The sequence below is a fragment of the Neoarius graeffei genome, chromosome 21, assembly GCF_027579695.1.
Source record: "Neoarius graeffei isolate fNeoGra1 chromosome 21, fNeoGra1.pri, whole genome shotgun sequence".
Classification (NCBI taxonomy): Eukaryota; Metazoa; Chordata; class Actinopteri; order Siluriformes; family Ariidae; genus Neoarius; species Neoarius graeffei.
Genome location: NC_083589.1, coordinates 42,079,737 through 42,093,430, shown reverse-complemented (window position 1 = coordinate 42,093,430; position 13,694 = coordinate 42,079,737). Strand labels below are relative to the sequence as shown.

The window sequence follows — 13,694 nt, the reverse complement described above, 5'->3', positions numbered from 1 at the left end:
GGGACAGAAATGAACCCCTACTGTACCCCTATGTCTAACAGTGCATGTGTTGGAGCCATAGAGGGTTTATTATTATTTATTTCTGAAATTTTCATTCACTAAACACATTTTTATTAAAACTCTCAGAGTCAAATTGACATAATTTATATTACTACTTGTGTTTGAGTTACTGGAATTTGGATTGATTGATTGATTGATTGATCTAAAATGACCAAGTGACCAGTCAAAAAAGATAACTATCAAAACTCAATAATAAATATAACAACTTTAATAACAGAGAGTCGTGTTTTCAACTTGGTTTACATCATGATACTATACTAAACGCAATAAAACATCAATAGAAAGGTTTTCGAACTTTGTAACAAAATTAATGAATAATAAAGTTCACTGGTGGGAGATAAACATTATTTATTTTGTTGTTGTTGTGGTTTTTAAATCAGCTCAATCACCAAACAATAAACTATATTTATGTGATGATTTTCTTGGACATTAATGAGCATTACGTGTAATTTCCAATCTGTTCATTTTTTAATGACTAACATTCCAATATTGGAGAAAGACATGAGGCTTATCTAATACATGAATGGTCATTAGTCATCGGATTCCACTAATATAGAGGAATGACACTAAAATACACAATTAGAAATGAAAAAAATATACATCGTTCAAGTATTCCCATAATTTAAACATTAAAAAACAAACAAAAAAAAAAATCAAGCAAGTACTTTTGATAAATTATGTTTAACAATAATTAATATAATAATTATAATAATGCCATTTTATAACCTCATAACTGAGCAGAATTATCCTGGTAACAAAATCTCATGCACAATAAAATCACAAATAATACAAAACACAGCAGATCAGTAATATATAAACCACTCTCACAGCAGGTGTAACAAGTTTCCATCATGACAATTTTCATGCAAATGCTTTATTTTTGAACTTGCATTGTTTTTAATGCAACAGGATGTGGCCACTATTATTTTTGCCATTTTTTTTTTACCAAAACAAACATCAAAAGCTACTGTTTCATGATTTTCAATCAGAAGATGCACACATGCTGCTTTTGTCGGACTGAACCTTGCTACTCCTGGTTTTGTCATTTTGCCACAATTTGAAACAGAATGTTGGAGTGCTAAGAAAATGAACTGAAAAAGGTTGTAGGGACTGACACAGCGAGACAAATCCTCTACCATGACTAATAAAGAAATGAAATGTCCCATCACTTAGCTTGTAGGTGCCTTAGATAACCATTCATCTAGTAACATTAATGTAATGTAAAAATAAAGAGTTTAATGCACATGTCATCCATTCATATTGCATTGAATATGGCTCAGATTATGATGTTTTGTTTTGTAAGATAATCTACTGTCATAATAATTCACAATCACCGTCACTGCACGCAAAAGAAAAATGAACAGAACGGATGTCAGAATATAGTTAAACACTATGTACTGTATGTACACAGATAACGTAAACAGGTTTTCCACACTGGATGACTTTCTACAACCTTCACTTGTTCTGATATGGAAACATTTTGGACGGGAGTCACCCACCTTCCCAGCTGAGCCAAATAAAGGAGACATTTCTTGAATAAGAGGCACATAATGTCAACTCCAAGTTTCAATCATCTGTCTATGTTACAATAGAAATAACAGGAGGTGTGTTAGGTTCAGGCAGTAGGAGCTTAGTTCGTAGAACAGCATACTCCTCCTGATTCAGGAAATGAGTGTGTGTTCTTAATTAAGCATACTGACAGTTAGTGCCACTGGGACATGACTGGTGGTTAAGAGAAGAAAAAATGATGGCAATCTCTTCCTGCATGAGAGGAAGCTTGTGGCCTTTGCCTGCCTGGGTTGGTAGTACAGTTGTGATTATGGATGAAAATATGCAACTACACATACACATGGTGTGCGGGAGAGGTGGCTGGCTTAGGCAGCAGTGTCTTTTGTGCCTGCTGTTCCTCTGTATATCTCCATCACAGTGCCTCTACAGCCCTGTTTTTGGAAACTGTACTGTGCATTCTGCATGGCATTTATCTAACACCTCATATACCAGTACACAGGCTTAACAAGAGGAAAACAACGTCTCTTTAGATAAGTACAATCAGTCTTTCAATAAATAAATCAATAAATAAGCAATAAATAAATACCAATGCAAATCTGCCCAAAACCATTCTAAACCCACAGTGATCCCCTGGAAGCACCAACAACCTTTCTGTCTCTTCTTCAGGGTTTCTGCTCTAGAAAGGACTACCATCTGTGTCTCTCTGAGGCTCCTTTAGGTCATTGCTGTGACCTTCTCACCTCTCTTTCTCATTTTCCCTTTCTCTGTCTCTTTACGTGTGAGAAAGTGGACTCCGATACTTTCATGAGCTGTGAAAGCCGGGGTCTTTGGAAGGAACCAAGTTTCCTATTGTTTCTTCACACAGCGGTCTCTAAATCCTCACGTGTGGCTGGCTGTTCGGACTCCATGCTCTCCAGATAGGAGGCCAAATCAGAGTCTCCAGCTTCCCGAGCACAGTCTTTGGGAGTTTTCCCCTGAAAAGACAAGAATATTAACTCGTGTTTACAACCCTGATTCCAAAAAAGTTGGAACAAAGTACAAATTGTAAATAAAAACGGAATGCAATAATTTACAAATCTCAAAAACTGATATTGTTTTCACAATTGAACATAGACAACATATCAAATGTCGAAAGTGAGACATTTTGAAATTTCATGTCAAATATTGGCTCATTTGAAATTTCATGACAGCAACACATCTCAAAAAAGTTGGGACAGGGGCAATAAGAGGCTGGAAAAGTTAAAAGGTACAAAAAAGGAACAGCTGGAGGACCAAATTGCAACTCATTAGGTCAATTGGCAATAGGTCATTAACATGACTGGGTATAAAAAGAGCATCTTGGAGTGGCAGCAGCTCTCAGAAGTAAAGATGGGAAGAGGATCACCAATCCCCCTAATTCTGTGCCGACAAATAGTGGAGCAATATCAGAAAGGAGTTCGACAGTGCAAAACTGCAAAGAGTTTGAACATATCATCATCTACAGTGCATAATATCATCAAAAGATTCAGAGAATCTGGAAGAATCTCTGTGCGTAAGGGTCAAGGCCGGAAAACCATACTGGGTGCCCGTGATCTTCGGGCCCTTAGACGGCACTGCATCATATACAGGCATGCTTCTGTATTGGAAATCACAAAATGGGCTCAGGAATATTTCCAGAGAACATTATCTGTGAATACAATTCACCATGCCATCCGCCGTTGCCAGCTAAAACTCTATAGTTCAAAGAAGAAGCCGTATCTAAACATGATCCAGAAGCGCAGACGTCTTCTCTGGGCCAAGGCTCATTTAAAATGGACTATGGCAAAGTGGAAAACTGTTCTGTGGTCAGACGAATCAAAATTTGAAGTTCTTTATGGAAATCAGGGACGCCGTATCATTCGGACTAAAGAGAAGTTCGACCCAAGTTGTTATCAGCGCTCAGTTCAGAAGCCTGCATGTCTGATGGTATGGGGTTGCATTAGTGCGTGTGGCATGGGCAGCTTACACATCTGGAAAGACACCATCAATGCTGAAAGGTATATCCAGGTTCTAGAGCAACATATGCTCCCATCCAGACGACGTCTCTTTCAGGGAAGACCTTGCATTTTCCAACATGACAATGCCAAACCACATACTGCATCAATTACAGCATCATGGCTGCGTAGAAGAAGGGTCCGGGTACTGAACTGGCCAGCCTGCAGTCCAGATCTTTCACCCATAGAAAACATTTGGCGCATCATAAAACGGAAGATACGACAAAAAAGACCTAAGACAGTTGAGCAACTAGAATCCTACATTAGACAAGAATGGGTTAACATTCCTATCCCTAAACTTGAGCAGCTTGTCTCCTCAGTCCCCAGACGTTTACAGACTGTTGTAAAGAGAAAAGGGGATGTCTCACAGTGGTAAACATGGCCTTGTCCCAACTTTGAGATGTGTTGTCATGAAATTTAAAATCACCTAATTTTTCTCTTTAAACGATACATTTTCTCAGTTTAAACATTTGATATGTCATCTATGTTCTATTCTGAATAAAATGTCTCATCTCATCTCATTATCTCTAGCTGCTTTATCCTGTTCTACAGGGTCGCAGGCAAGCTGGAGCCTATCCCAGCTGACTACGGGCGAAAGGCGGGGTACACCCTGGACAAGTCGCCAGGTCATCACAGGGCTGGCACACAGACAACCATTCACACTCACATTCACACCTACGCTCAATTTAGAGTCACCAGTTAACCTAACCTGCATGTCTTTGGACTGTGGGGGAAACCAGAGCACCCGGAGGAAACCCACGCGGACACGGGGAGAACATACAAACTCCGCACAGAAAGGCCCTCGCCGGCCACGGGGCTCGAACCCGGACCTTCTTGCTGTGAGGCGACAGCGCTAACCACTACACCACCGTGCCGCCTGAATAAAATATGGAATTTTGAAACTTCCACATCATGGCATTCCGTTTTTATTTACAACTTGTACTTTGTCCCAACTTTTTTGGAATCGGGGTTGTATTTCAAGATCAGCAGCGACAAGGCAAAATGAGTCAAACATCATATGCCTCCTGAGATCTTCTGATCGTCAGATAGCATTACTGCTCAAAGACTACAGTATTTGTCATGAATCAGTTATCACAATGTGCATCTCAGCACACTGCTATAATGCTTTCCTGTAACTCACATACCTTGTGAGAGGTACAGTACATAATGAGTCACGAGTTATGTGTAAAACAACATGACTCACCACAAAGTTGGTTTTGTTGGGGGAAGCCCCGGCTTCTAGCAACAATCTGCACACCTCATGACGTCTCTGACATGCAGCTTTGTGCAGAGCTGTGTCTCCTCTAATTAAAACAACAACAACAACAACAACAAAAGAAGAATCATACAGACACTTGCACTGGTAAAGAATGAGGAACTCTAAGCAAGTCATTAGCTGGCACTTACGTCTCTTTGTCAGTTAGATCCAGGATCAACTTTGAAACTGAAAAAAACAGAAACAGAAAATAGAAAAATCACATATGATGAACCAACAAGCAATAGATCACTTCTCAGCAGGAGTTAGGAGCTGTGAGAAGGTGATTACTATAACTCTTCATTCTCTTGGTCATTTCCAGGAATGAGTATGACAATGTCACAAGGATTGTAAGATGTCTGTCAGGGACACACAGCTGGCACAGCCAGGAATCAATTTCAGTGGAAGAAATATACAAAATTAAAAAAAAAAAAAATCATCTTGTGATCTGTGATTTAAGGCATGATCTACAGTTACCCAATGAAGCCATATTAATAATGTTACCATTATAACTTTATGACAATTCAAGTGAAATTATTAAAATAAGACAATAGTAGTAGGGGAATTTTTTTGAACCAGTTCTACACTTTTTTCTCCTCCTCCAATACTTCATTGCGTCTCATCTCAATACCCATATGCTCAGAGTATTTTCAAACAGAAACGAGAAAGAAAATTATGATTCCACTTGGTTAATCCTGTTTCTCACCATAGCCACTGGTAGCTAATAAAATGTGACTAACCAAACTAAATGACGTGTTCATTTGCTTTTAGGGCGGTTACATAGGGAAGCGCAGTGAAGACTCTGTTTACCATTTATGAACATCATTATAATGCAAGAATGTTATTTGACATTGATTAAAATCACTGCACACTAACTGCACGATAATAACGTTTACAGAAGTTAATTAGATGTGCTGTATGTGCGTTAAGCATGCAGGAACATGCTCAAACCCAAACTCCACCCCTCGAGCTGGGACTCAAGCACACACAGGTCAGAGCTGAAATGATGCCCAAATCCAAAGGTGCCAATACTGCTAATAAAAAATGCTAGTACGCAGAGAGGGGGGGAAAAAACAAGCCCAGAACATGTCTGTATGATGAGTGTGTATTTTTTCCTCCCAGATGTGTGCCACGCAACAGTGAAAAACACAAGTGCAAAATTCTGACGGTACTTAATAATAAGCATTTCCTCCATTTTTTTGACTGAAGTGACCACAGATCCAGTCACTTGTTTTCTCCTGAAAACTTGAAACCTGCATCATTTTCCTTTCAATGAACTGGCTTTTGTGTCAGAAGAATCTTATTTAAAATTTGTTCTGATAACTTCTTTATTTGAAAATGCAGGAAAGTGTAGTTTTCTGGTGGCTTTTTTTTTATGCCTCCGCCACCGTAAGGTGCAGGAGGCATTATGTTTTCGGGTTGTCCGTCTGTCCGTGCGTGCGTCCGTCCCGAAACCTTGTGAACGCGATATCTCAAAGGCTAATGAAAGGAATTTTAACAAACTTTCACCATTTGTGCGCTTTGGGACAAACATGAACCGATTAGATTTTGAGATCAAAAGGTCTAAGGTCAAGGTCACTGTGAGGTCAAATGTCTGTCCGCAAACCTTGTGAACACAATATCTCCAAGGCAGATGAAAAGAATTTCACCAAACTTTCACCATTTGTGCATTTGGTGAGACAGATAAACTGATTAGATTTTGAGATCAAAAGGTCTAAGGTCAAGGTCACTGTGAGGTCAAATGTCTGTCCGCCTGCGTCCGTCCCGAAACCTTGTGAACGCGATATCTCAAAGGCTAATGAAAGGAATTTCACCAAACTTTCACCATTTGTGCGCTTTGGGACAAACATGAACTGATTAGATTTTGAGATCAAAAGGTCTAAGGTCAAAGTCACTGTGAGGTCAAATGTCTGTCCGAAAACCTTGTGAACACAATATCTCCGAGGCGAATGAAAGGAATTTCACCAAACTTTCACCATTTGTGCATTTGGGGACAAAGATAAACTGATTAGATTTTGAGATCAAAAGGTCTGAGGTCAAGGTCACTGTGAGGTCAAATGTCTGTCCGAAAACCTTGTGAACACAATGTCTCCAAGGTTGATACAAGTAATTTCACCAGGTCACGATTACTGTGAGGTCAAATGTCCATCCCCAAATCACAACTTAATAAGGTGTGTAGTCTAATGTAGGTGTGTAGTGTGTAGGCGGAGGCATCCCCATCGACGCCGTTGGCGTCGAGTTCTCATTTCATCTCATCTCATTATCTGTAGCCGCTTTATCCTTCTACAGGGTCGCAGGCAAGCTGGAGCCTATCCCAGCTGACTATGGGCGAAAGGCGGGGTACACCCTGGACAAGTCGCCAGATCATCACAGGGCTGACACACAGACACAGACAACCATTCACACTCACATTCACACCTACGGTCAATTTAGAGTCACCAGTTAACCTAACCTGCATGCCTTTGGACTGTGGGGGAAACCGGAGCACCCAGAGGAAACCCACGCGGACACGGGGAGAACATGCAAACTCCACACAGAAAGGCCCTCACCGGCCACGGGGCTCGAACCTGGACCTTCTTGCTGTGAGGCGACAGCGCTAACCACTACACCACCATGCTGCCGGTGTCAAGTTCTATCTAGTTTTTTTTTTTTATTGCCATAGCAAAGAGTCAACAAGAGTGCTCTGGGAGCACAATATCTCCCACTGGCAACTATGCCATAGCTCTGGTAAAATGCGACTGAATTGAACGAAATTACAATATGTGTATTACTGACATGTAACAAAGAATCCTGTCCAGTTTTGTGAAATTCCTCCAAAAATTGTAAGAGGAGTTGATTTCAGAAGGTGAGTACCCTTCCCGGGATGGACGGACAGATATCGCCACGACATAATCCCCCTTCGGGCCTTTCAGCCAGTGGAGGATAATAAAAATTGTGAGGGAAGTTGATTTCAGAAAGCAAGCACACCTTGATGAAATTGCCAAAGTACAAGTTTGTTAATAATCAAGGGCATACAGTAACTCTGGCAAAATTTGCCAAATTTAAATGAAATTTCAACATGCGTATAACTGTCATATAAAAAAGCCTTTGCCAAGTTGAGTGAAATTCCTCCACAAATTGTGAGAGGAGTTGATTTCAGAAGAACGTACACCCTCATGAAATTGTCAAAGTACAAGTTATTTAATCAAGGGTCAAAACTCTGGTAAATTTTTTCACAAACAAAATTAAATTGCAATATGCGTATTACCATCATATAAGGCCTTTTGTCAAGCTCCGAGAAATTCATCCAAAAATTGTGAGAGGAGTTGATGTCAGAAGGAAAACACACCTTCATGAAATTGTGAAAGTACAAGCTTGTTAATCAAGGGCTGTAACTCTGGTAAAACGCAACCGAATTGAACAAAATAGCAATATGCTTACTACCGACATATAAAAATGGCTTTTGCCAAGTTTCGTGAAATTCCTCCAAAAATTCTGAGAGGAGTTGACTTCAGAAGGAAAACACACGCTCATGAAATTGTCAAAGTATAATTTTGTTAATCAAGGGCTGTGACTCTGGTAAAATGTGACCAAATTTAATGAAATTAAAATATGCGTATTACAGACATATAACAAATAATCCTGCCAAGTTTCGTGAAATTCCTCCAAAAATTGTGAGAGGAGTTGATTTCAGAAGGTGAGCACCCTTTCAGGGACAAACAGACAGACGGAAAGAAATCACCACAACATAATCCCCCTTTGGGCCTTTCAGCCAGCGGGGGATAAAAATTATAAATAGTATGGCTAAACCACAGATATCACACCTATAAGAACACATGGAATGAACCTATGGCTTTTTTAACTTTCTGTAGTCAGGTCTGACTGATACATCAGCTGACTGACTAAATTGGGTGATATTAATGTACTTATTTCCATTTTTGAAACTGGCATAAATAAAACATCAATAATGGCTCTTAAATCACATTTAGCAAGGTGATGCTATTGTGCTTTTCTTAGACCAACACCAAGTGTCCTTGCTATGTGAGCTTTTTTTTTTTTTTTTAATTTTCATTTGTAAGGTGCCTGGTCATTAACAGATATGACATCTTCAGGAGTCACACTCATAACTGTCCTACGATGAGGCAAAATCTTAGGCAGTTGTGTCTGAAAATAGCTGAGATTTTCAGCTGTTTTGAAAGTTCAGTGAGATCAAATTTCATGTCTCACCAGGATACTGTAAATCTGTCATCACAAAGATTGCCATGTGCTCGTCCCAGGACTCTTATTCACATTATGACCAAATTGTCCATCTTGTCAGCACATTTGGACGGTTTGACTGTCCTCTTGGACTTGTAAAATGATATCCACTGATATTGCTCATAGGAATGGTTAGCTCCTTTCAGTCACACTGGTGAAAAAGTTTTAGATAATCCATGTCAGACCATACAGTGCACTAGATGTGAAAACGCGATTCGGCCGTACAGAATGAATCATACCATTTTGCAGAATGAAGCTCACGATGTCAGTGTGGCCATTCTGGGAGGCGAAGTGCAGAGCAGAGTGACCTTCTGTGTCCCTAACCAACAAGCTGAGACCACTACTGCACGAGCTGGACAACTGAGAGATAGAAAAGAGGAGTGACATGAAGAGGACGGAATAACAAGGACAGAAAAATACTAATTGTATTAGACGCGCTTATGGAAACAAAAAAGAAAACAGAACAGATATGCCAACACATTTATGCTTGTCATGGTAGCGCCAAAAGGCACAGAACTACACTACCCATCATCCCCTGCATGTCACATGATCTGGTCACACACAATCACACTCATCTGGTTTTCATGACGCATTGTGAGCAGAACTGAAACTTTTATTGTAGCAGGTATTTGTTGTGAAGCGTGTCACGGTCTTACTTATAGTCTGTATGTTTCTTGTCTTGTATCCATAGTTCATGTTATTATATTAGTTTATTGAATATACAGATATTAAACATGGGATCCACTTAAATGACTGGATAGCTGGATTACACAGAGTTAAATTTGAAAAGAAGTTACTCAGTGAAATAAAATTTGGATTAATTTGAAATATTATAGTCCTGTACTGTGTAAGGTTATTTTTAACTGACTTTTTTTAGGCAGGAGGTGTTTGTTTGTTTGTTCTATAACCTCATCTTGTCTTGTCTTCATCCGCTTATCCAGGGCCGGGTCGCAGAGGCAGCAGTCTGAGCATGGAAGCCCAAACTTCCCTTTCCCCAGACACCTCGGCCAGCTCCTTGGGAAGAACACCGAGGCGTTCCCAGGCCAGCCGAGAGACATAGTCCCTCCAGCGTGTCCTGGGTCTTCCCCGGGGCCTCCTCCCAGGGGGACATGCCTGGAACACCTCCCCAGGGAGGCGTCCAGGAGGCATCCGAAAGAGATGCCCGAGCCACCTTAGCTGATTCCTCTCGATATGGAGGAGCAGCGGCTCTACTCCGAGCTCCTCCCGAGTGACTGTGCTTCTCACCCTATCTCTAAGGGAGCGCCCAGCCACCCTGCGAAGGAAACTCATTTTGGCCGCTTGCATCCGCGATCTTGTTCTTTCGGTCATTACCCAAAGCTCATGACCATAGGTGAGAGTCGGAACGTAGATCGACCGGTAAATCGAGAGCTTCGCCTTTTGGCTCAGCTCCTTCATCACAATGGACCGGTAAAGCGACCGCATCACTGCGGAGGCTGCACCGATCCGCCTGTCGATCTCACGCTCTATCCTTCCCTCACTTGTGAACAAGATCCCGAGACACTTAAACTCCTCCACTTGAGGCAGGACTTCTCCACCAACCTGGAGAGGGCAAGCCACCCTTTTCCGGTCGAGAACCATGGCCTCGGACTTGGAGGTGCTGATTCTCATCCCAGCCGCTTCACACTCGACTGCAAACTGCTCCAGTGCATGCTGAAGGTCCTGGTTTGAAGAAGCCAACAGGACAACATCATCCGCAAAAAAGCAGAGATGAAATCCTGTGGTTCCCAAACAGGATTCCTTCCGGTCCCTGGCTGCGCCTAGAAATTCTGTCCATAAAAATTATGAACAGAACCGGTGACAAAGGGCAGCCCTGCCGGAATCCAATGTACACTAGGAACAGGTCTGACTTACTGCCGGCAATGCGAACCAGACTCCTGCTCTGTTCGTACAGGGACTGGACAGCCCTTAGCAAAGAGCCCCGAACCCCATACTCCCGAAGCACCCCCCACAGAATACCACGAGGGACATGGTCGAATGCCTTCTCCAGATCCACAAAGCACATGTGGACTGGTTGGGCAAACTCCCATGAATCCTCGAGCACCCTATGAAGGGTATAGAGCTGGTCCAGTGTTCCACGACCAGGACGAAAACCGCATTGTTCCTCCTGGATCCGAGGTTCAACTATTGGCCGAATTCTCCTCTCCAGTACCCTGGAGTAAACCTTCCCGGGGAGGCTGAGAAGTGTGATTCCCCTATAATTGGAGCACACTCTCCGGTCCCCTTTCTTAAAAAGAGGGACCACCACCCCCGTCTGCCACTCCAGAGGCACTGTCCCCGACCGCCATGCGATGTTGCAGAGACGTGTCAGCCAAGACAGCCCCACAACATCCAGAGACTTGAGATACTCAGGGCGGATCTCATCCACCCCCAGTGCCTTGCCACCGAGGAGCTTGCAAACCACCTCAGTGACTTCGGCTTGGGTAATGGACGAGTCCACCTCTGAGTCATCAGCCTTCTCTTCCTCAATGGAAGATGTGATGGTGGGATTGAGGAGATCCTCGAAGTATTCCTTCCACCGCCCGACAATGTCCCCAGTCGAGGTCAACAGCTCCCCACCCGCACTGTAAACAGTGTTGGCAGAGTACTGCTTCCCCCTCCTGAGGCGCCGGGTGGTTTGCCAGAATTTCTTCGAGGCCGACCGATAGTCCTCCTCCATGGCCTCACCGAACTCCTCCCAGTTCTGAGTTTTTGCCTCCGCAACTGCCTGAGCTGCGGCACGCCTGGCCTGCCGATACCCGTCAGCTGCCTCAGGAGTCCTGGAGGCCAACATGGCCCGATAGGACTCCTTCAGCTTGACGGCATCCCTTACTTCCGGTGTCCACCACCGGGTTCGGGGATTGCCACCACGAAAGGCACCGGAGACCTTGCGGCCACAGCTCCGAACAGCCACGTCTACAATGGAGGTAGAGAACATGGTTCACTCAGACTCAATGTCCCCTGCCTCCCTCGGAAGCTGGGAGAAGCTCTCCCGGAGGTGGGAGTTAAAGACCTCCCCGACAGAGTGCTCGGCCAGACGTTCCCAGCAGACCCTCACCATACGTTTGGGCCTGCCAGGTCTGTCCGGCTTCCTCCTCCGCCAGCGGATCCAACTCACCACCAGGTGGTGATCAGTTGACAGCTCAGTCCCTCTCTTCATCCGAGTGTCCAAGACATAGGGCCGGAGATCAGATGAAACGACAACAAAGTCGATCATCGACCTCCGACCTAAGGTGTCCTGGTGCCACGTGCACTTATGGACACCCCTATGCTCGAACATGGTGTTCGTTATGGACAAACTGTGACTAGCACAGAAGTCCAATAACAAAACACCACTTGGGTTCAGATCGGGGAGGCCGTTCCTCCCAATCACGCCCCTCCAGGTGTCACTGTCGTTGCCCACGTGAGCATTGAAGTCCCCCAGTAGAACAATGGAGTCCCCAGTCTGAGCACCTCTCAGTACCTCTCCCAGGGACTCCAAGAAGGCCGGATACTCTATACTGCTATTCGGCCCGTAGGCACAAACAACAGCAAGAGCCCTCTCCCCGAGCCGAAGGCGCAGAGAGGCGACTCTCTCATTCACTGGGGTAAACTCCAACACATGGCAGCTGAGCTGGGGAGCTATAAGCAAGCCCACACCAGCATGCCGCCGCTCACCATGGGTGACTCCAAAGAAGTGGAGAGTCCAGCCCCTCTCGAGGAGCTGGGTTCCGGAGCCCAAGCTGTGCGTGGAGGTGAGCCCGACTATAGCCGGTACCTCTCAACCTCCCGCACAAGCTCAGGCTCTTTTCCCCCCAGCGAAGTGACATTCCATGTCCATGTCACAGCTAGCCACTGTGTCCGGGGATCAGGTCGTCGAGGCCCCTGCCTTTGACTGCCGCCCAATCCACACTGCACCACCCACAGAGATAGCCGTAGGGGGCCGGTGCAGTGTGTTCTATAACCATTTAATTTTTTTTTTACTTATTTCTAAACATGTAGGATTGCTCTTAAAAAGAGATACTAAAATCCACAGACTTTTCCTGATTATTAATACATAACATGAAAACCCAAAAAATTAAAATTAAAAAAAGCTAATTTCTATTTTTGAATTGAGACTGGACTTAAGACTGCATAAAGAACTGTTTTATTTATTTATTTGATTCATCACATTTATGATGTGAGAGATGTTTTCCATTTTAATTCTTAATTAGATGATTAGTGACACTTATGAGAAATGCCAAAGGATTTTTTTTTTTAACAGTCATTCACAACATGCAAATCAGGAAGAGACTAGTTTCAGTTTGATTTAAGTATGTACAGTGTCCTCCACAATTATTGGCACCTGTTGTAAGGATTAGTAAAAAGGGGGAGTAAAATCCACTTTTTGGTGAAGCAGCTTCATCTCACACTGAAAAAAGGAGAAAAATCCAACCTTTAACTGAAATATATTTATTCAGAGAAAAACAAATCCCTCATCAAGAAACAATTATTTTCAACAGAAACACGTGGCACTATTATTGGCACCCCTGCATTTAATACTTTGTACAACCTCCCTTTGCCAGTAAAACAGCTCCGAGTCTCGTATAACATTTTATAAGGTTGGAGATACACAGCAGGGCATCTGAGACCATTCCTTTTTACAT

The 13,694-nt window shown here is 43.1% G+C and overlaps 1 protein-coding gene across 2 annotated transcripts in view; it reads right to left on the bottom strand.

Annotated features, from left to right (window-relative positions):
- Positions 1 to 779: 779 nt before the first annotated feature.
- dgki (diacylglycerol kinase, iota) overlaps positions 780 to 13,694 on the bottom strand; it is a 162,741-nt gene continuing 149,826 nt past the window's right edge. For both annotated transcript variants that reach the window (XM_060903143.1, XM_060903144.1), the window contains exons 29-32: positions 9,312 to 9,432; positions 4,989 to 5,025; positions 4,786 to 4,885; positions 780 to 2,543 (exon numbers count right to left, since the gene is read on the bottom strand). In XM_060903143.1, coding sequence (XP_060759126.1) covers positions 2,427 to 2,543; positions 4,786 to 4,885; positions 4,989 to 5,025; positions 9,312 to 9,432 — 375 coding nt within the window. In that variant the 3' untranslated portion in view covers positions 780 to 2,426. The remainder of the gene's footprint in view (positions 2,544 to 4,785; positions 4,886 to 4,988; positions 5,026 to 9,311; positions 9,433 to 13,694) is intronic.